The sequence below is a fragment of the Notamacropus eugenii genome, chromosome 5 (genome assembly GCF_028372415.1).
Source record: "Notamacropus eugenii isolate mMacEug1 chromosome 5, mMacEug1.pri_v2, whole genome shotgun sequence".
Taxonomy (NCBI): Eukaryota; Metazoa; Chordata; class Mammalia; order Diprotodontia; family Macropodidae; genus Notamacropus; species Notamacropus eugenii.
Window position 1 is genome coordinate 1875975 of NC_092876.1, and position 23774 is coordinate 1899748.

Here is a 23774-nt window from a genome sequence, read left to right on the forward strand (position 1 = left end):
TCCTTCTCCTACAGGCATTAGGACACCTTCTCACTTTCTGGGCTGGCTTTCCTTTCCCCAGGTGCTCTCTCAATGGCAGTTCCCGGTTCCCCGAGAAAAATCACTTTGAAATTAGGATTACACTTAGATTCTGTCAGCGTCCTAGGATTGATCCTTTTCCAGGGAAAATAGTTCTCTCACTTAACACTTTAATTCTCGAATCTCTACCAATGTCTTTCCTTCAATACAAAGCTGCTATTCGCAATAATGTCACGATTAGGTATTACATATGCTCATTTACTTAGCAATAAAGAAAAGGGAGGGAAAGGAAAGCAATAAGCACTTACTAGACAATATCTTCAAATAAATGAATAACACCATCCTGCCTGAAGACAGTGTTCACTTAAAGGAAAGATAAGAATGTATCTGTCAGGGCTCTTGAAACTCAAATCAAAATAATTTTCAACTGAAAAGTGGGGATGGGGTGTGGAAGCGGTAGGTAGGAAGTAACAGAAGGGATTCTTACTCTAAAAGAAGTTAAAATTATAAAGAAATCCTGGAGGCACAAAGGGAGAGAATTCTAGGGACAAATTGAGTGCTTATCAAATGCTTTGTGATCGATTGACTAGTGAGAAGAAAAGGAAATATTCATCACAAGAAGCAGATGACAAATGCTCTGGAAACTTCTGTGATATTTTTTAAAAATATGTACAGAAAATGGAAACAAGGACAGATCATATAGAATGTACACTAATACTCAAAGTGAGGCTGCATAACATGATCTGGGTATATGGGAAAAGGCAAGTTGGGGAGGGGTAGAACATCTTAATATCTTCAATTAGCCGGAAAAGTTCATTGAGAGATCTCCCAGAGGGTACAGTTGTCCGCAGCCCCTCAGGTATCTCAAATCTCAGAGTCCTCTGGAGGAGTGGGCAGACATAGGATATGTGATGAGCTCGACTTCCTTTTTCCACTGTCAGTCTGAGTCCTGACTCCATCTCTTCTTCCCTTGGTTATTCACCACCTTCTCCTCCTCAAACCTTCTCCTGGATTCTGTCTCTTCTTCCTTTAACTGAAATCCTCCTTCAAAGAACTCTAGCGTTACAGAATGGAAGAGATTGAAGGCACTACAGCAGCCACGAGGTAAAACCCCTACATGAATGGAACATTTGTTCCTTTAGCTCCAACTTCTCACTATGATGCCCCCTTCTCTTCCTCTTGTTTCTTCTTTTCTCCTGTTCTAGTTCTGTGATTCACAGCCTGCATAGGAATATGGTTCAAGTACATGATCAACCTATTCTGAACTACCTGGAAGTATTAAAGTGAAGTTCTTAGATGCCAATCAATCCATGCATCTAATGTTATCTTTTCATTCTGAAGCCACTGCACTGTGAAGGAATTGCTGATGGCATATTGTTAGGGGTCAGAGCCACATGATTCAGATCTGTGTGATGAACCAAAATTTGAGGTTACTCAGAGTGTTGGGTGAACTGAAAACAAAGGTCACTTTGATTACTATTCAGGAACACTGATGTATAGTCTGAACCAATATGAAAAAACTGAAAATGCACCTAAATTAATCTACTTAATGCCATACGAAAAAAATCATTTTTATAAAGCTCAAAAAAAAATAACAGAATTCATCTAAAATAGTGAAAGATCAAGAATATGAAGGAATCAATGAAAAAATGTGAAGGAAGGTGGCTTCGCCATACCGGATCACAAACTGCATTATAAAGTGATCATTGTCAAAAACAATTTGGTCCTGAGTAAGAAGCAGACTGATGAATCAGTGTCATAGATGAGGTACACAATGCATTATAATACATGACCATAGTAATCTACTGTTTGAAAAACTCAAAGGTCCAAGCTTTTCAGACATGTTCATTATTTGACAAAAATTGCTGGGAAAATGACAAAACAGTAAGGCAGGGACTAGGTATAGACCAATATTTCACACCGTATACCAAGGTAAGTTAAGAAGAGTACATCATTTGCACCTAAAGGGTGATACATAAGCAAATTAGGAGTGCAAGGGAAACTTTACCTTCCAGATCAATGGAGAAGGGAAGAATTTAGAATGAAACAAGGCAGGGAGAGAAATACAAAATGTAAAATGGATAATTTTGACAACATAAAATTGAAAAGGTTTTGCTCAAACAAATTCAATGAAAACAAAATTAGAAATAAAGCAGAAAGCTAGGGTAAAATAATTATAGCAAGTATCTATGATAAAGACCTCACTTGTCATATATATATATATATATATATATATATATATATATATATATATATATATATATATATACAAATGAGTCAAATTTCTAAGAATAGAAGTAATTCCCAAATTGCTAAATGGTCAAAAGATATGAAAAGACAGTTTTAAGATAAAGAAATTAAAGCTTTCATCAGTCATATAAAAAAGTGTTCTAAATCATTACTGATTTGATAAATACAAGTTAAAACAATTTTCAGGTTCCATCTTAACCTTATTGGATTGGCTGATAAAAAAATAAAAATAAGAAACATTGGAGGGGAAACTAATGCACTATTGTTGGAGCTATGAAGTGATCGAATCATTCTGGAGAGTAATTTAAATCTATAGCCAAGAGACTAGCAAACTGTGCATACCATTTGATCCAGCAATGCCGCTACTAGGGCAATATCCAAAAGAGAAAATGGGAGGAAAGAAGTTGTGCAAAATTATTTATGACAGATCTTTTGTGGGTATTTAAGAATTGGAAATTAAGGGGATGCCCACCAATTGGCAAATAGATGAGGAATGTGTGATATATTATTGTAATGGAATGTCACTGTCCTATAAGAAATGGCATATATGATAATTTCATAAAAACAGGAAAAATTTTCACAAACGGATACAAATTGAGCAGAACCAGGAGAATACTGTACAAAGTAATATTAATAACAACATTGTACAATGAAAAACTGTGAATGACTTAACTTATCTCAGCTATACAAAGATTCGAGAAAATTTGGAAGGACTTACAATAAAAATTGATATCCACATCTAAAGAAAGAACTGACTTTTTAAAATACAGACTGAAGTATACTATTTGTCTTTCAATTATGTTCCTTCCTTCGTTGTTCTTTCTTTCATTCAACTTCTTGCACAAAATGTCAAATAGGGGAATATTTTACATGATTGCACATGTTTCACCTGTATCAGATTTTTTACCAACTCAAGGAGTAGGGGAAAGGCAGACATGGATAGAATTTGAAACTGAAAACTTCTATAAAAAAGTAAGTGAGTTAAAAAATTGTTTTTTGCAGAGGAGGTACAATTGACATGGTACAGTAAAGGCAAGGAGTGACCTGGGCTCTCCCCCCAAACCCTCGAAATACCTCTAAAAATATGACCCTAAACAAATTCTAGAACAGCAGAACATGCAAAAAGATGAAGTGAAACAAATTTCCAGCCCAAGACAAGTTGGAAAGTAGGGACAAAATGTCTTTCACCAGGGTAGGAAAAGATTGCGGTCCAGCACAGTTATATCACCACAGACCAAGGTCAGTGAATCTGTAGCAGGTCTCGTGGTGACTGAATCAATGGCAGAAGTGGCAGTTTCCAGACCTCTCAGTGCATAGACACCAAAAACAACTTGGAAAGTCAGCAGAAAAGCTCTGCTGCACCTGGGAGACAGAGGAACACGGTCCAGTGCAGGCCCCATCAGCACAGCCCTGCACTTAATAAGGGAGAAGCTGGTCTTTGGAGCGATTGAATCAGCAGTAGTAGCAGCAGAGTTGCTTCTGAAACTCTCAGTGCACAGACAGTCATGAGTGTCAAACAAGTAGTCAGAAGGAGATTATAGTGTTCTTTGTGCTAGCACTGAGGCAGTAGTCTGCTGCTTTGCCCATACTTAATCTGGGTTGCACCCCTGAGTGACAGTCTCAGGGAAGGGGGAGAACTAGTGTAGCAGAGATTATGGCATCTGTAGAGGAGGTACCCTTGTAACACTTCCAGGGTAGAAAAGGGTGCCTGTGTTCACTCACAAACCAAAGCAAGGCAAGCATAGAAGTAAACATCTCTCCTGACATCCTGCCACCTTGAAAGAACTGAAAATTTACAGATCCCCAGAAGTATTGTTGCAAACAGCTGAACAAAACCCCTGAACCTTGGGAAAGTGCACAGTCCCCCATGAAAACAGAGTCCTATTTCAAGAAACAGTTAAAAGTCTAGCAATTGGCTGGGAAAATGACGAAACAACAGAAAAAAATCTGCTGGTAGCAAGTTACCATTTTGAAAAGGAAAATGAAAACAGACTCAGAAGACAGCAAAGTCAAAGCTCCCATATCCGAAGCCTCCAAGTAAAATATGAATTGATTTCAGGCCATAGAAGAGCTCAGAAAGGATTTTGATAATCAAGTAAGAGAAGTAGGGAAAAGAAAAATGAGACTTCTGCAAAAAAGTCATGCCTCAAGAAGCAGAATTGGCAGATCTCAAATTGTATTATAAAGCTGCAATTATCAAAACCACTCAGTACCGGCTAAGAAATAGCAGGATACATAAGTGAAATAATCTAGGTACTCAAGACACAGTAGGCAATGAATATACCAATCTACTGTTTGATAAATCCAAGGATCCCAGCTTCTGGGATAAGAACTCATTGTTTGACAAAAATTGCTGGGAAAACTGGATAACAGTGTGGCAGAAACTAGAGATAGACCAATGCCTGACACCGTACACAAGAATAAAGTCCAAACGGGTACCCGATATAGGTGTAAGGATTGATACAATGGACAAATTGGTGGAGCAAAGAATAGGATATTTATCAGATTTTTGAAGACAGGAAAAATTTTTGACTAAAGAAGAAATAGAACGCATTTTGAAGTACAAGATGGATGATTTTGATTACATTAAATTGAAAAGTTTTTGCACAACCAAACCCAGTGCAACCAAGATTCAGAGGCATGCAGAAGACTGGGAAAGAATTTTTGCAGTTAGTGTCTATGATAAAGGCCTCATTTCTAAAATATATAGAGAACTGAGTCAAATGTGCAAAAATTCAAGTCATTCTCCAATTGATAAATGGTCAAAGGATATGTACAGTTTTCAGAGGAAGAAATTTAAGATATCTATAGTCACATTAAGAAAATGCTCTAAATCACTATCGATTAGAGAGCTACAAATCAAAAAACTCTGAGATACCACATCACACCTATCAGGTTGGTAAACATGATAGAACAGGAAGATGATAAATGTTGGAAAGTATGTTGGAGAGTTGGAACAATAAATCATTGTTAGTGGAGCTGTGAGCTGAGCCAACCATTCTGGAGAGCAATTTGGAACTATGCCCAAATGGCTACAAAAATATGCATACCCTTTCACCCAGCAATACTGCTTCTAGGACTGTATCGCCCAGAGATTATAAAATTGGGAAAGGTCCCACATGTACAAATGTATTTATAGCAGCTCTCTTTGTAGTAGCCAAAAACTGGAAGTCAAGGGGATGCCCATCAATTGGAGAATGGCTGAATAGATTATGGTATATGAATGTAATGGAATACTATTGCACTATAAGAAGTGATGAACAGGAAGACTTCAGAGAGGCTTGCAAAGATTTATATGATCTGTTGCTAAGGGAAGGGAGCAGAATCAGGGGAACTTTGTGCACAGCAAGGACCACAGTGTGAGAGCTTTTTTCTGGTAGACTTGGAACTTCATTATAGGACAAGGACTTAAAAAAATTCCCAGTGGTCTTTTAAGGCAAAATGCCTTCCATATTCACAGAAAGAGCTATGGAATTTAATAGGAGAAGGTAGCAGACCGCTTTCTTTTGTATTACGTTTCGGTTTGCTATATGATTTCTTCCATTCATTTTAATTCTTCTACACAGCATGACTATAGAGAAAATGATTTTTAATAGGAACGTATGTATAAAACTCATATAAAATTGTATGCCATCTCGGGGAGGGAGGAGGAAGGAGGGGAAAAAATCTAAGTTTATGGTAGTGATTGTAGAACACTGAAAATAAATAAAATTAATTTTAAAAAATTTAAAAAGAGAAGCAGAATTGGCCAAATGGAAAAGGAGATCCAAAACATCTATGGAGAAAACAATTCGTTAAAGATCAGAGTGGAGCAAATGGAAGCTAGGATTTTATGAGATGCTAAGAAAAAATAAGAGAAAAACAAAAGAAATGAAAAATAAAAGACAAAATATGGAGGAACAAAGAAAAAAATAGAAAAACAACTGACCAAGAAAATAAATCCAGGAGAGATAATTTTCAAATTCTTAGATACCTGAAAGGCTTGATACAAAAAGCAGCCTAGCCATCATTTTTAAAAAAATTGTCAGGGAAAACTACCCTGATATTTTAGAACAAGGTATTAAAAGAAACCACTGGTCAGCTCTAAAAAGATATCCCAAAAGGAAAACTGCCCGAACATGATAGCCAACTTCCAGAATTCCCAGAATAAGGAGAAAATGTTGCAGGCAACCTGAATTCAAGCATGGTGGATCCACAGTCAGGATAACACAATATTTAGCAGCTTTTACATTAAAGGATAAGGAGACTTGGAATATGACATTCTGAATATCAGAGAAGACAGGAAGACAACCAAGAATCTCCTACCCAGCAAAACTGAGTATAATCGTTTGGGTGGGAAGGAGAATTCAATGAGATAGAGCATATTCGGTTATTCTTGATGAAAAGACTAGAGCTGAACAGAAAATCTGGATTTCAAATAGAAGACTGAAAAGAAGCATAAGACGGTAAACAGGAAAGGGAAATCATAAGGAAACGAATACTGTTAAAAATGGTTATATTTCTACATAGGAAGATGATATTTGTATTCATGTGAAGTGGTCATCATCTCCCCCTTCCTCGCCCCCCCCGCCCGGAACTACGGGTTGAGAAATGTCTGTTGAGTTTCTAGGCAGCGTTGGGCCCAGCCACTTTCTTTTGTGCCCCCTTGCCTAACAGCGCCTAGTAGCCCCGCCCTCCCCCGTTGTAGCAGCCACTCTCTGTTGTGCCTCTTTGCCTAGGCAGCCGCTCTCTGTTGTGCCCCTTTGCCTAGGAGCCCACTCTGTTGTGCCCCTTTGCCTAAGAGCCCACTTTCGGTTGTGCCCCCTTGCCTAGCAGCAACTTGGAGATATGTTTGCTGTCAAGGCTGTACCAGGAAGTGCCGAAATACTTAAAAGGCACACACACACCTTGTTCGGGGATGTCTTCTCTGGGTTTCCATGAGACAGCCAGTGGCTAATAAACACGCTCCCAAATTTTCAATTGACTCTTACCTGTGCTTTGTCTCGATCCGTCCATTTCGCTTGGAGGCCCCAGCGAGATAGCCTTTGGCTCTGTGCACAGGCACCTGTCTGTGCTTTTTCTTGGTCTGTTCAACGGAGACAGCCTTTGGCTCTGTGTGCACAGGCACCTGCCCGTGCTTTTTTTCGATCCGTTCAACCGAGACAGCCTTTGGCTCTGTGTGCACAGGCAAACCATCTGCCCTGGACTGCTGGACTGGGCTTTGACTTCGGGGGGGGAGGGGGCCACCGGGCTTGTTGTTCCCCGGCCTTGATCTCAAAGCACAGCCATGAGAACCAGGCTCCTGGTAGCAAAATTCCTCTGATCTGGCCATTTTGAGCGCCCTGTCTGTCTTGGTGAGTACTCTTGTAGAGTAAGTGGCCAGGCTGGACGCAGGGGAAATGCCCTTACTGACCTGCACGGGATGCCGCGTGAGAGTCCTGATCTGGCTCTCCTGTATTTTGGGTTTTTGAAAGTCCTGACTACTTGACTGACTCTGCATTCTGTATTCTGTCTGGCTCTCCTGTATTTTGGTTTCTGAGAGTCCTGACCACTTGACTGAGTCTGCATTCTGCATTCTCTCTGTCTCCTGTTTTGTGTTTTTGTTTGAGTCTGGACTGTCTAACTGAGCCTGTCCGTGCCTCTTGGTTTGTGTTTTCGTTTGAGCCCCAGTTTAATCGGACTTTGTGTCTTACTCTCCTTTCCCCGTCTCATGGGCCAAAAACAATCAGGTCCCGAGACCCCGTTGCAATTCATATTAAAATGTTTTAAACATTTCCAACAAACTGCAGCTGGTTATGGGTACGAAGTCTCCAAGGAAAAAATTAACTCTATTCTGTCAACAGGAATGGCCCAACTTCGGGGTGGATTGGCCACCAGAGGGGACTTCTGATAAATCCATTGCAGGGTGGGTGCAGATTTGATTCCCCGTCCTAACTCTAAGGTCTCTCTAAGGCCTCCCCACACACGGGTAAGACCAGTACTTCACTCTTTCCCCTTCAGCAGGTACCACCAGCCCCGGGGACCGTTCGCCCCTTTATGGTGTACGTCCATTTCTCTACTATATGGGATAAAACCAAGAGGTAATTATTCTGATCATAGTTTAAGTGAAACATGTCCCTCCTAATCGGATGTTTAAGACAGGTCAGAATTTGTTGTATTATTTGACACGAAGGCAAATTGGGAAAATGCGTAAATCTGAAAATGAAAAGAAGACACCTCAGAGATAAGGCTTTGAAACTCCCAAGTGGAAAGGAGGAGACTAGGCGCCACTGGACTTTGTTCCACAGCATCCCTCACTTCCACTTGCAGTTTCACAACTTTTTCTTTCAAAAACATTTATAAGGAGTGGACACAGATGCAAAATTTTCTTGAGTAAAAGTTAGAACCATCAAGATTTTAATTTTACTCTATAATCCAGAAATGGTGTTAGAGAAAGCAATTTGTAATCTGAATTTTGTTGAAACTAAAAGATGTTGGAAAAGTTGTGTAAAGTCAGTTATGTTATTTAGAAAACCAGGTATTTTCATATTTGCCTGTTAAAGAAGTTACAGCTAAAAATTTGTTGTTTTAATGCTAAACCTGAAATTGTTAATGGATTACTATGTGTGGAAAGAAATGAATGGAGTAATAATTTATTGACACTGGTTCTGCCCATTCAGAACAGTCCTCCTGCACGTTTGGGGTTGGCAGGTATGGGATCCATGCCAATTCCTTTTATTTTGTAAAACTGCCAAGGCCCCTTTCATGTGGACAAGGTCATCAGTCCTAAGAAAATTGTTTGGCTTATATAATTCATAAACAATGAATGTGACTTGCTCAAAAGTTGTAATACATAGAAAGGATTTTTAACAATTGGCTTTTATATTAGGACAAGTTTTAAATTTGAGAAGGAAGGATCTTAAATGAAATCTCTTCTGTATGTGAGTCCTGTTAATCTTCATTGCTTATTTCAACTTCATGGGAATACAAATAACCGTATTTGGCTTTAAGTTGGGATTAGTGAAATTTGCTGTTTAAGGTAAAAGCATTTGGGACCATAAATATTTTTGTTTAAGTTTGAATTTGGGTATAGTTGTCTGCATTAAATCAGTATCTGAAAGAATATGCCACAAGTTACTCAGAGGGACTGTGATCCTGCATCCTGTATTGTTATCAGGTGAAATTTGTATCTAGAGAGGAAACACCGAGGGGACAATTCTGGACTCAGTTTAGGATGGGATCCTCCTGGTCAGTTTCCCCACTCTGTCCTTTTATAGAGGAATGTTTCCCACCTGAGTGTCCCTGAGTCTGGCTATAATCCAGATACTGCATGATTGGAAAACTTCACTCCTATCTGAATTCAAACAGAGTCAAAGATGTTTCTTAGCCAGTGTGAAATTATTGTCATATCAGAAACCTGATTATTGGAACTTGCTATTCTAAGATTTCATGGGACTTTTAACTGACTGTTTTTCTGAGTCTAACTCCAGGTATGGATAGCAAGAAAGGTGGTCTGAGCCTCTGATCCATGATGTCAGTAAGCCTGTGAGATGCTGGTATGAAGTGCAAGAAGTGATCTCATGGTAAAGGTGGGAGAACGGCTGTTCAGCCTGGGCTGAAGTAGGACTCTTCTGACTCAATTTCCCCACTAAGACGTGGTGGATTTTAAGCCTGACTGAATGCCAGCTGACAATCTGCTCCTGCCTGGAATTGTCATGAAGTTGACGAGATATTGTTTCCTTCCAATGTCCCTACTCTTAGTGGCAATTTCCTACAGTCAAAAGTTTTGTAAGATTAATATCAGATTTATGAAATAACACATTGTTGGTAGGGGAACATCTGAGGTTAAGTCTAAAATTAAGCTATCAGGTTTAGGACTTTAGACTTAAAAACAATGAATTAGGGTTTTTAAAAAATTTCTAGTAATAGTGTAGAGACCATCGGGTTAATAAGACTTGTGAGGTTAGCATACATAGTTAATCATTATTTTGTCTCAGTTGGTTAAAAGAAAAATGGTTTCTGGCCTATGTTATAAATGCTTTAAAAGATCTGAATGTTAGATGTAAATACTGGGTTCTAATGTGGATTTCTTAAACATGACAACTGGCCAAAGTCCCAGTTTTGAATTTATAGAATGATGAGTATATAAAGCTTAAGGATGGAATCTAAAATGGTAGTAAGGTCAGTTTTGTAGGAGATTGGACATCCGAATTTCTACAAGAAGATAAAGAATGTGCAGAGATGCTGTGCTGAAGATGGACTGAAGGAGCATCTAGATCAGAAAACCACATCAGATGATGTCCCTTCCCAGATGAGATGGAACCTCTGAATGGACAATTCATTGATCTACATTTGTATCTTAAATCTCTGTGTCTGTACTTATAACATGGGATAGTCCCCTTGTAAATGTATTCATATGAAGGGGATAGATGAAGGGAAGAATGTATAGGGGAAAGAATGTGAGGATTGTATTTAATTTTAGAGATTGTCCATGATTTTGTTCAAATTTGGTCTTCTCCTTTAAAAGTATGAAGGAGAAGAAGCAGTGGCATGAGAGTATGGAAAGTGAAGGAGATCAATTAACAGATAATCTGTATTAGTAGTGGGGTGGAAAGTCTCCAGAAAATTTCTCTTCCATGAGGCCTTTCTCCTTGGATACCTGAGTTTCAGGTATACGGGGCTTGTGGATGGTCATTTGGTATCCCCCCCGCTTACCAGCTACCAGCTTTCTTTGTGAAAGTGCTCTGGGCTGTAGCTGAAACTTGGAAGTTATTCAAATCTCTCCATTGTTTGTTGTACTGTTGCCACATCAGCACTACCAGTTCTTCCTTCTCCCCCTCCCCTCTTTTCTAAAGCCACATCACAGTTAAGTCAGATATTAGATGAGGTAATTGTATTGGGATAGGTGAGGATTTCCCTGGATTTGCCTAGTTTTTGGTGCTTAGATTGTGAGCCTGCCTCTGAGCCAATGGAGAGGTGGGATAGTGGGGAGGTGGGATTCTCTGCGTTAGGGTATACACCTGTCTCTCGGTCTTCAATATTTACGCCACCTGAAGAGACTGACCAGAGATCCCCTTATGTTGAAAAATTGTGCTCCAATTTCTGTATATCCCTTTGGCCTCTGATGAGTACCCCATTTACATGAAAAGGTGGGAGTGAAGTGGACATCATCGCCCCCGCCCCGAGCCAGGGGTTGAGAAATGTCTGTTGGGTTTCTAGGCAGGGTTGGGCCCAACCACTTTCTGTTGTGCCCTCTTGCCCAGCAGCTCCTAGTAGCCCCCTCTCCCCCCCCCCCCCGTTGTAGCAGCCACTCTCTGTTGTGCCCCTTTGCCTAGGAGAGCACGCTGTTGTGCCCCTTTGCCTAGGAGCCCACTCTCTGTTGTGCCCCTTTGCCTAGCAGCAACTTGGAGATGTGGTTGCTGTCAAGGCTGTACCAGGAAGTGCTGAAATGCTTAAAAGGCACACACAAACCTTGTTCGGGGCTGCCTCCTCTGGGTTTCCATGAGGCAGCCGCTGGCTAATAAAGATGCTCCCAAATTTTCAATTGACTCTTGCCTGTGCTTTGTCTCGGTCCGTCCATTTCACTTGCAATGTTTCTTATTATTAGGGTAGTTAGTAGGAATATATATAGACAGAGGGCACAAGTGTGAGTTGAATATGGTGGATGATATGTAAAAAATTAAATTAAGGGATGAGAGAGAAATGTAAGGGAAGAAAGAGAAAGGAAGAAGTGGAATGGAGTGTAACAATAATTTAAAATGGAAAAGTCTTTGTATTTAATTAATAGGCTCCTATGCTCTGCTTTGATCCCCTGGAAGCCTAGGTCACATGTGGTGGGAGGAGCTTGCTGAAGAGGTGGAACAGAAAGCAAGGGGAAGAACCAGGAGGAAAGAAGTAAGTGGGGTCAGGTCAGAGGGGAAAGAATACAGGCCGACTGACACAGGCCCAAATGACACATTGTGACAGTTGACAATTGAGAAATCCCTGGCTGGAGGAGGAGAGGTTTGAGAACGACTTTACCTTTTGCAAAGAAGTTTACTAACTTCTTGGTCAACATGATGGACCTTGCTTTCTGGTTCTCGGATTTGACTTTCTACTGCTTAAGTAAATGTTTTTCCTCCTCCTTGTATATGGAGAATCCTTTATTTTGTTTGTTTGAGAACTACACTGGCATGATCATAGTCAATACCAGTGCTGTGAATATTATCGTGGAGATATGTTTGACGTCACGAACAGGATCGCAAAGTCTCTATCTGGAGTCAGAAATGATTTAGAGGAAGACATTAATATAGTAGGATGGGAGAATTTTCTGTTTTCCTCACTAACAAGGGAGTGGGCTGAAAGTACTGGACTAGGTCTTGTGAAAACTGGGAGGAGAGGTTACAGGAGAGGGGACCTGGAGATTTGGAAAGATATTTGCAAAGGATACCAATAAGACCAGAGAATGAGTTGGCAGGAGTAAGTAGTAGAAGCTGGATTTTACTAACAGCTTAACATATTTTGTGTAGAAACAGAGATAAGCTGCTTGAGGAAAAAATCAGATAGAAAAAGAGTACAAGAACAGTTTTGCGGAGTCTCAGGAAGAAGGAAAGGCTGCTGATTTCACTCAGAAAAAGCTGAAGGCTAACAAGAGAAATTCACATCTAATCTTTGTACAGACCCAGCCTAGTTGCCACAGTGACAAAGGAAGTGAAATAATTTGAAAGGAAGAAGTTTCTCATTCAGAAGTATGCCCAATAGTGAGACAGAAACAGGAGAACTAAGGAGGTCACAGTGTTTAGGGAAATAATTAAGGATTTTACTCAGCAGGAGGTCACAGAAATTTTGAGTAAATTCACCCAAAGGACGGAAAAATCGTTAATATCTTCAATGGTGAGAATCAGTGATGAAGGAGTTGGAAGAATAGCTATTGATTCCGTAGCCTGCCTGAAATTGATAGGTATAAGTTAGAATCCTTTTGTACACAAACTTTTAGAGAGTACAATATTCGAGGAGGTAACAATACAATTAATCTGTTAGCTTTGGCTGCAGAAGGCTGCAATAGGCAGTATCCTACTGACTCTATGTGCCCTAGTGGAGATGGACTCTGGTATTTAGTTAGGGACTGTATAAGAAAGTTAAAGTAATGAAGACTGCCATAATGATCAGAAATGCAGCTGCATACTATGATATGCTTTTTGCAGTTTATCATAGAAATATAATAGTGAAAATGGTTCCTCCTACTTACAAGCACTTGATTTTGACTCTAATAATTGAGGAAATAGGGCACCCTCTTCAGAGGTGGTGGACAAGATATCACAGTTAGGTGACTTAGGAGACTGAGAAAAAGACAATATTGTTAGAGAGAGAAGAGTAAATAGCCAGTGGATTCAAAATCAGAAAAAAATGACAAGGAGAGAATTGCTTACTGCTCTACTGAGATCAGGGGTAGATTGTAGAAGCATAGATGGTATTCCAACTCATGAACTATGAAGAATGTACCGAGAAAAGGGAGTTGATACTAGATGAAATAGGAAAGTAAGAACTACACATATAGAAGCTGCTGAACCCTTGTATCCCAGTTTGTAGCACCTTCAGGGAGAATAGGAAGTTGGCCAAACCCCAGCTCAGATTACATTTAGCAGCTCGAGGAATGCATGTGTTGACTGGAGTGATTTATTCTAACTATCAAGGAGAAATTATTGTAACTTTCCAAAATTTAGATGATGGACCCGAGTGGAGCAGGTGTATTTAGCAAAGACCCTCAGGGAGTAGAACACGTATATTTAGTGAACACCTCTCAGGGGTCACTTTTGTCAGCTCCGTTTATCTCACCCAATCCTGAGAAACCAAACAATAGACATCCTGTTTTTTTTCTTCAAATTCTTTTTTGTGCTACGAGATAGTCCTTGACAGAGACTACCTCTACTCACTTCCTTATCTCCTTTCCTAGACATTACTCAATGCTACATGACAGTCCTTCAACAGAAGTTGCTCGCTCCCTTACTCCCCCTTTTCTAAAAGCTACTCTTGTATACTTCTTCCTTGTTGTTGCGGTAGGTTTTCCATGGATAGACTGTACCTTAAAGGATTAGCCAATGGACTAAGAGGAAGGGGGTTAGGGTGGCAGCACTGTGCTCAGGGTCTATAAAAATTGCTGTGCAGGGCACACCCTGGTCCTCCTCAGTCATTGTCATCTTGAGCAGAGGCGGGAGTGCCCTTTCTCGAGAAATCTGACTAAGTATCTTTCCTTTTTACTCCTTTGCTAAAGCCTAGTTTTATTAAGGGAGTCGTCCCACACAGTTTTGGTGAGTTGGCCAGAAAAATTTCCTTTTCATTGGAGTTTCTCTGGTATCAACTAGGAGGCAGACACGACACCCGGTTTCCTGGAGGCTCTCAAGCCTTGTGCCTGGGGAATCCTCCCTGAGAAAAGAAAGTCCCTAAAAGAGTCCTTCACCCAGCAAAAACGAAATAACGCAGCTCCAGAGGTAACAAAGATCAAGGCCACCAGATGAGAGTGAAACCAAGTCGGTATCGTGAGTTTGTGCACACAAAACCCCCCAGATAAGACAGATCTGTGAGATTTGACACTCTAAGTGGTTAAGAGTGCGTCAAACTTGCCTAGTCAACACCACTGAGCTCCTGGATAAGCCTCCCACCTAAGAGGTTAGAGTTCATAAGGTTTAGGTAGGAATAGCCCTAAACTCCCACTTAAGTGGTTAGAGTCCATAAAGATGGAGAAGACTAACTAAGGAAAGTGGTGGCAAGTTACCTGCTGTGCAGGCTGATAGTCCTCTTGGGTCTCAACTTAGTAATTAGAATGAACTACCAAAGTATAAGGGAAAAGACAAGAAGAAAATGCTTAAGTATTGTTGTTTAGTTTGGGCAGGCACTCAGCTTGGAGGAAATGTCTTCTGGCCAAAGGACGGATCCTTCAAGGACTGGGTTTGCCAAAAATTTAAACCTATATGTACACTCTCGTTTTGTTAAATGTTTTGACTGTATATGTTTTGTTGATATTTCTGTGTGAATGAAAGTCTGTGTCTCTATTTTATGTGACACTTTATAAGGTTGTAAATTTAACCAGGCAGCCACCAAGAGCAGAAAGGCTGAGCTGGACTGTCCTTGATGGAGGGACAGGGAGGGAGGGAATTCAGCTTTTTCTCTCAGACCAAAGAAAGGCAGGCTAACCAGCACTTAACCATTTCCTGCCTCACCCAAAGGAGAAATTTGTGTGTAATGGGACACAACAGAAAGGTAATTGAATTCGTTCTGGTCCTATTTGTAATTATGAAGCGGTGAAATGTGTCCCTCTTAATTTAATGTTTAACATAGGCTGTAATTTATGAAAGTCTGGTGGAAGTAAGTTGAAGATCAGTAAAGAAAAACATGTCACGCAGGCAACTTAGAAGAAGTGCTGAGAGTTTTGAATTTAGGTTTAATAGGGTCTTGAAGTTAAAGTTGGTACTTTATGTTCAAATTAGGTCAATATAGCTGATACCAGACTATGGGTTTTAAATGGCAAAAATAAATAAATAATAAGAAGAGGTTTTCTGGGTTTTTTTAAGTGATAACATTAGGATAAGAAAATAGGTTTTTATTTTATTTTATTTTGCAGAGGGGGAGGGGAAGAAATGTGACTTTCTTGAATGTAAATTGAGAGACATTTAACTCGCTCCAGTTTTTAAGGTTTGGGCTACGACAAAATTGTTAGGCATTTTGTTTTTATTTGGAACATAAAGGAGAATGAAGGTAGTCTGGGTAAAGGAAAGAAGAAAAAATAATGGTGTAAAAAACCAGGAGATGGGAGAACAACAAGCTCATGCGGTTTCAGTCACACCCTTCGCCATATCAGTTCAGAAGATTTGGGTATGCTGAGAAAACGAAAATTTGTGATTTGATTGGAAAACAGACAGAAAATTATTGTGTTTGGTTTTGGTTGTTGTTCTTCATCTTCGAAGAGGACCAAAATGACATCACCATTGTAAAGTGAAAGTTCAGTGTGTGTAAATGTGGCTGATCAAACCAATACGAGCTTGGAATGCTCTACCACAGGTTGGGCACAGGGAGTCTGTGTAAATATTTATGGTGGATATCCCAAATTTGGGCACCCTGAGTTTACTTTGTGCTTTTTCAATTCTGCTTTGCTCAAAGAGCACAGTACCATTTCTGATGTGGGCACACCATACTGAGCGGTCCTGTGCCAGTATCTCCAGTGTTGGGCAGTCAAATCCAAAGTTCTTCAGAGAGAGACCTTGAACGTGCCCTTGTATCATTTCTTCTGGTTAACATATGATCACCTGCCCCTTGCAAGTTCTCCGTAAAATAGTCTTTTTGGCAAGCGTACATTTTGCATTCGAAGAACGTGGCCAGCCCATCAGAGCTGTGCTCTCTGAAGCAGAGGTTGAATACTTGACAGTTCAGCTCGAGCAAGGACTTCAGTGTCTGGTACCTTATCCTGCCAGGTGATCCTCAGAATCTTCCTAAGACATTTCAAATGGAAGTGATCTAGTTTCCTGGCATGGCACGGGTAGACTGTTCATGTTTCACAGGCATACAACAATGAAGTCAGCACAACGGCTCTGTAGACCTTTAATGTGGTAGTTAGTCTAATACCTCTTCTCTCCCAAACTTTTCTTCAGTGCCTCCCAAGGACTGAGCTAGCTCTAGCAATGCGTGCATCAATCTTATTGTCAATGTGTACATCCCTGGAAAGTACACTATCAAGGTAAGTGAACTTATCCACAGCAGTCAAAACATCTCCATTTCTTGTAACTGATGGTTCCACGTATGGATGGTGTGGTGGTAGCTAATGGAGCCCCTATGTTTTTTGGTGTTAATTATTAGTTAATTTGGTGTTAATTATTAGGCCAAAATTAGCACAGGCAGGAGAGAATGTGATTGGCAATTGTTAAAATTAAATGAATTATTGTCTCCAAGTTCCCTGCTTGGAGGGTAAGTCAAGTCCACCTTGTCAATATTGCTTCAGAATGAAAAAGCTCTCTTTCTACCAAGGCTAAAGAGAGTTAACTTAAGCACATTAGAGGCTAACATAATTTTAAACTTTTTCAGAAAGGGAGAAAGGTTTTTTACTCTATCTGATCAGGTGATAGAGTGTGCCCATGTGGTGGGAAAGAGATGAGTTACTGTGCAAGGTGATGTGAAAATGCATTCCCATGAATGGGTTAATTTTTTTTTTAAGTTTTAAGTAAACTTAAACAGATTTAAATTTTCAAGGAAATCTAAATGTTGTTATATTAAAAATGGCATTGTTAAATTAATGATGAACAGGTTGAAAAAAGCTGTTAGAAATGCTGTGCAAGAGTTTCAGTGTTGTGGAATTCCTACTGACAAAGTCAAGATCCTAAAAAAAAATCATATATTTTTATATATGGGTGTGATTTTCAAGCCAGTTCCATCTAAGCATATATTAAATATGTTAAGAGGTGTAGGGTGTGTTCAAGGAGGACCAGCACCTTTGGAGTAAAGGTTGCCGAGCCTTTTTCGGGGCCTTTTTCGGGTCACCTGTTTCACCTAACTCTCACCTGTGGCTCCAAGAAGCTCCACCATGTGCAGTGATCACATCACAGTATACCATTTTGGCAGACAGGTCAAAACAAGTTGAGGGTAACCAAGGTTTCCTAAACCCTTTGGGGAAGTATGGAGGTGTCTACTACAAGCCTCTGAAGACTTTCTGTGGTGGAATGGGCAGGTGAGAACAACTTGTTCCAACGGTCATCAAAGAGGCTGATGCAGGTACTGTGGAGAGGTGGAGGAAAAACGAGGAAGAAAAATGAGTGATGGAAGAAAATCATGACAAAGTAGTCAACAGCTGGCTAAAGAAAACCCAAAAAATGCTGATAATACTTCAGGGAACATATGAGATTTCAATGAAATAGAGAACTTCCAAGCATTTTTGTTGAAAATACCAGAACTGAATAGAAAACTTGACTTTCAAATAAAAGACTCAAGAGAAACATGAAGAGGTAAACAAGAAAAAGAAGCCATGAGATATTTATTGAAGCTGAATTGTTTACATTCCTACATGGAAAGAAGATATTGATAGCACCTGAGACTTTTTTCAGTATTAGGGCATTTAGAGGGAATATATATGTATATGTGTGTGTTTGTATATACGTGTACACACACATATATGTGCATATACAGATATATATTTATATACATACATATGTGTGCATGTGTGTATACATATGTGTGTGTATATATGTGTATATACATATACATACACACACACATATATGTAGTCTTCATCAGTAAATGAACATTGCTGTTTCCAACTCTATTCCTCCCCAGGACTCTCAGCTAAGTCTCATAGTCTGTGCCTACTCAAGTATTAATGTCACGCGGAATTATAAGCTTGTCCCCTTTTGGCACCTTGATGATAAGGGATTCTAGGTCTTCATACCATACCCCAGTAAACCAATTAGGCAGATGGGACAAACCAGGTTGAGGATAATCAAGGGATTTCAAACCTATTAAAGAGTTAGGGGGTGTCTACCCCAAGCATGTGAAGGCTTCCCCTGGTGGAATGGACATATGAATACATTGTGTTCCATCCGCCATGAAGGCAACTGAAGGAGGTGATGTGGAGCTCTTAAAGCTTCGTTAGACACTGAAGACGCCAAGGTCATCCACTGCATCCTGAGCAAACACCAGCCATCTTGACTCTGTCCTGCCACTGGACTATGATGACTCTGGAGGAAAAAGTGAGGTTGATGACTTCGTGCAAACTCTGTCTCACTTAAATTCAATTTACCAACAAATCAAAAAACATCATCCATAGCATTTCAGTATTATGCCTCAAAGTCCTGTGGTCATAAGCAAGTGATGAAGCAGCATGTGTGGATACACTGGGAACTGTAGTCACAACCTTGCACCCAGACTTGCCAGGCCATATGATCATATCTCACTGGAAGCAACAGTGGGACTTGGCAGCCCCCTGGGTGTCTGGGCAGCCTTGTAAGGATCGGCACTGCTCAGGTCGTGCTGTGAGGAAGGGGCCTAGAAAAGGTGCCCTAAACATGGTCTATTTACCCAACCCTAGTCCAATAACCGCAGCAGGCATGGAATCCGCCCCCCCCCCCCCCCACAAAATGTATAAAACAAACGAAAACACCTGGAAAGATGATTCCATTCACCATCGGCACATGAAACATGTGCACACTAATAGGCAACACAAAATCCAGTACACCTGAAAGAAGAACTGCTTTTGTTGCAAGAGAACTCAACAGGTATCACTTTCAAATAGCAGCCCTGAGTGAAGCAAGGTTGGCAAATGAAGGCCAGGTTACTGAGGCTGGAGCTGCATACACCTTTTCCTAGAGGGTCACAGTGAAGAGGAGCACTGTGAAGCTGGCGTGGGTTTTGCAATCAAAACTAGTCTAATCAACAAGCTGATATGCCTGCCAAAAGGAGTGAATGACAGGCTCATGACAATGTGATTGGCACGCGCAGAAAAATTCCATGCCACCATCATCAGTTCCTCTGCTCCCTCCATGACAAAATCTGATGACGTCAAAGAAAAATTTTATGAAGACCCAGAGGTCCTTATGGTCAATGTGTCAAAAGAGGACAAGCTTATAATTCTGAGCGACTTTAATACTAGAGTAGGCTCAAACTACTAACCTTGGCAGGAAGTCCTAGGGAGGAATGAAGTTGGAAACAGCAATAGCAATGGTCATTTACTGCTGAGGACTTATGCATTGTATGACCTTCTCATCACCAATACTGTCTTCCCTTTACCTAAATGCAATAAAACTTCATGGATGTACCTCTGCAGCAAATATTGATATGTAACAGACTATGTGAATGTAAAGAGAAGAGACAGAGTAGATGTGAGAGTGACAAAGGCAATGTGTGGTACAGACTGCTGAACTGATCATAGATTTCTCCTTTCTAAGCTAAATATTTGCATTTATCAAAAGCAAATTGCCCTCAAGGCGAAATGACTACCAGAAGAATTAATGTCAACAAATTAGGGCTCTTCTCTGAGAGTGAACAGTTTGTTGCTGACTTGGAGGGAAAGTTGAGCCAGCACACAGTTGGCAAGAGTGGAGCACAAGAGGAGTGAGCAGCTTTCAGAGACTTGGTGTACAGCACTGTAATTGCTCATCTAGCTCAGAACACTCACAAACACTAAGACTGGTTTGATGAAAATGATGGGGAAATTCAGAAGCTGCTAAATGAAAAAGGAGAACTATGCAAGATTTACCAGCAGGATAGTTCATCCACCTCTAAGAAGGCAGTATTTAATTCCATCAAAGTCAAAGAACAAGGAAAGCTTAGAGAGTTGAGGGATTTCTGGCTCAGTAAGAAGGCAGAAGAAATTCAATTTTATGCTGATGGTAACAATCCAAAGAGCTTTTATGATTCCCTGAAAGCTATTTAGCGATCAAGAACCTATGGTACATCATACCTACTCACTGCTGATGGAGTCCCATTGATTAGTGATAAGGACATGATCCTGGAGAGATGGGCTGAACACTTCCATAGTATTCTTAATAGACCATCATCAATCAATGCTTAGGCCAGTTTACCTCAGATTGAAGTCAATCCCTCTTCTGCTGAACTTCCAAGACAAAGCGAAGTTTCAAGGGCCATTAGGCTTCTCTCATGTGGCAAAGCACTTGGGGCTGACTCTATGCCAGATGAGATCTAGGAGGTAGGGGGACCATTGCTCATAGAAAAACTGACTGATATTGTCCAGGTTATACGGCAAGAGGAGGTTATCCCCCAGGAGTTCAAGGATGCCTCCGTTGTTCGTCTCCATAAGGGTAAAGGAAAGAGATTGTCCTGCGACAATCACAGAGGGATTTCTCCCTTAGTCATTACTGGCAAAGTTCTTACTAAAGTCCTCCTTAATAGGCTGATCCTTCACCTGGAAGATCGTCATGTACCTGAGAGCCATAGTGGCTTCAGACAGGACTGAGGAACAGTCAACATGGTGTTTGCTGTCCAACAACTCCAGACAAAATACCAGGAGCAGAACAGATGTATGTACACAATGTTTGTAGATCTGACCAAGGCCTTTGACACTGTTAGCAGTGAGGGCTTATGGAAAATAATGTCAAAATTTGGTTGATCAGAGAAATTCGTCAATATTGTATGTCAATTTCTTGATGGCACATTTGCCTGGTTTCTGGATATTGGACAATGCTCTCGTGCATTCCCAGTCACCAGTGGAATGAAACAGGGCTGTCTGCTTGCTCCCATGCTTTTTAACATGATATTTTCAGGCATGTTGACCAATGCTTTCAATGAGGATGAACATGGCATCAAGGTCCACTACAGTACCGATGGCAAGTTCTTTAATTTGAGAAGGCTACAAGCAAAGACCAAAGTAGAGGGAATGTTGATGCATGATTTTCTCTTTCCAGACGATTGTGCACTCAATATAGAGTCTGAAGCTGAGGTGTAACAAAGTGTGGATCAGTTCTCTGCTACCTGTACAATTTTGGCCTGTTTAACACCAAGAAAACACAGATGCTCCATCAACCACCGCTACACCATCCATACATGAGATCATTGCTTATAACAAAAGGAGAAGTTATGAATGCTGGAGATAAGTTAACTTACCTTGGTAGTGTACTTTCCAGAGATGTACACATTGACAATGAGGTTGATGCAAGCACTGCCAGAGCTAATTCAGTGTTTGGGAGGTTCTGAAGAAACGTTTGAGAGAGAAGAGGTATTGGATTGACTCTAAAACTGAAGGTCTCAGAGCCGTTGTGCTGAAGTCATTATTTTATGCCTGTGAAACATGAACAGTCTACCCATGCCATGCCAGGAAACTGAATCACTTCCATTTGAAATGTCTTAGGAAAAATCTGAGGATGACCTGGCAGGATAAGGTACCAGACACTGAAGTCTTTGCTCGAGCTGAACTGCCAAGTGTTCAACCTATGCTTCAGAGAGCACAGCTCTGATGGGCTGGCCACGTTGTTCGAATGCAAAACGCACGCTTGCCAAAAAGACTATTTTATGGAGAACTCGCATGGGGCAGGTGATCCCATGTTGACCAGAAGAAATGATACAAGGGCATTCTCAAGGTTTCTCTCAAGAACTTTGGATTTGACTGTCCAACATGGGAGATACTGGCACAGGACTGCTTAGTGTGGCATGCCCACATCAGAAAGGGTCCTGTGCTCTTTGAGCAAAGCAGAATTGAGACAGCACAAAGTAAGCGCAGGATGCCCAAATTTGGAATATCCACCCCAAGAATTCACATGGACTCTCTGTACCCAACCTGTGGTAGAGCATTCTGAGATCATATTGGTCTCATGAACTGCAGGTGGAGACACTGAAATCTTGCTTTCTCCTGGTGATCATTTTGGTCCTCTTCGACGACGAAGGACAACAATCATACCGAGTGCATTAAAAAATTTATTTCTGGGATTAAGAAGAAAGTTTGAAGTAAAATCTTTTTTGCTATGAATCAAGCATTTACAAAATTATGTTTGTGAATGGAAGCTTGTGGGCAAATGTGAAAAGGCCTTGGTTTTTAGATCTTTTGTAATTTTTGCCAATTAGGTTCATGAGGGTCTTGTGATAAATTGCAATCTGTTCTTAAAAGAGAAAGATATTTTTGTCTGAAGTAATGCTTTGTAAAATCTCTTGTATGATTTTTGGAAGGCTTACCCAATTCGTTTTTGTGAGGTAATTTGTTCAGTTCCCAAAAGTTCATCTTTTACAAAATTGGGAGGAATTTAGTTTCTCTGAAGAGCTTAAAAAGAAAAGGTTCATGTTCTTTTGCATCACTGTTTGGCCTCAGTATCCTCTGGAGGGCCATGAAGGATGGCCCATTTTGGGGACTTTAAAAATAAATATTCTCTTACAGTTAGAATTATACTGTGTGCCCAGAAGGAAAATGGGTAGAAGTTTCCTACATATTGTCCCTTATCGAGCTCTCAGAACCCTGTTCTCAGGAGAAATTGTGAGATTCTCACAGTTAGAACTGCCCCCCCCCCCCCATTAAACAGCAATGGGGGTCAACCGGATTTGGCCCTCTCCCCCTCCCCTGGCCCAAGTATGTGTCTTGCTGATGTGTGACCCTCTGCAGCCCCTCCTCCTGAGGAGAAATCCTTTTAGGCCTCAAGTCCCTCTCCCACGGTACTCTCTCGGGAATCTCCCCTGTTAACTCCTACATTTCCTCAGGAGATCTTTCTCGATCCCTTGACCTTGCAGCCTAATCTGATCCAAGCAGCACTCCCCAGTCCCTTCCTCACAAGAATGGAAATTCCTATTCCCACAGTGCCTCCAGGGCTTTCCCCCTGAGGGAAGTTCCTACTTCTAGTGCAAAAATTACGGCAAGGAAGTATCTAGGTTCACATATAGCCACAGCCATGGATAGAGGGTGAAGGGGGATGAGTCGGAATGCAGAAGTCAGTCAGTCGCTGTCTGCACTTGGTAAGACAGCCCATTCTGGTATGACAATGCAATTGATTTCAACTGAAGTTTATTGTACGTGTTTATGGCTAAAACAATTTGGTTATCACTTATGAAATTTGTAAGTTTGTTGTTTGTAGTTCTAATGCTAAAACCTAAAGTTG

The 23774-nt window shown here is 40.6% G+C and overlaps 1 protein-coding gene and 3 long non-coding RNA genes across 10 annotated transcripts in view; 2 read left to right on the forward strand and 2 right to left on the reverse strand.

Annotated features, from left to right (window-relative positions):
• LOC140508093 (sulfotransferase 2A1-like) overlaps nucleotides 1–7360 on the reverse strand; it is a 42231-nt gene extending 34871 nt beyond the window's left edge. For 2 of the 6 annotated variants that reach the window (XM_072615849.1, XM_072615853.1), the window contains exon 1: nucleotides 7239–7359. In XM_072615849.1, the coding sequence (XP_072471950.1) occupies nucleotides 7239–7263 (25 nt within the window). In that variant the 5' untranslated portion in view covers nucleotides 7264–7359. Of the gene's footprint in view, nucleotides 1–7238 lie in introns of all 6 variants that reach the window. The other 4 variants (XM_072615847.1, XM_072615852.1, XM_072615850.1 and 1 more) reach the window with 3 other exon arrangements.
• The window catches only part of LOC140508122 (uncharacterized), a 125811-nt gene that overhangs the window by 29637 nt on the left and 72400 nt on the right, over nucleotides 1–23774 (forward strand). The window lies entirely within an intron of this gene.
• On the forward strand, nucleotides 7434–11770 carry LOC140508126 (uncharacterized). Of its 2 annotated transcripts, XR_011968309.1 has the most exons (4): nucleotides 7434–7601; nucleotides 8091–8152; nucleotides 8248–8327; nucleotides 9717–11770. It is a non-coding gene; the product is annotated as an uncharacterized lncRNA (long non-coding RNA). The 2 variants fall into 2 exon arrangements; XR_011968308.1 differs by having other exon boundaries at nucleotides 8091–8327.
• The window catches only part of LOC140508119 (uncharacterized), a 72146-nt gene continuing 66220 nt past the window's right edge, over nucleotides 17849–23774 (reverse strand). Inside the window, exons 3-4 of the long non-coding RNA XR_011968297.1 lie at nucleotides 18699–18920; nucleotides 17849–17964 (exon numbers count right to left, since the gene is read on the reverse strand). This is a non-coding gene — a long non-coding RNA (uncharacterized lncRNA). The remainder of the gene's footprint in view (nucleotides 17965–18698; nucleotides 18921–23774) is intronic.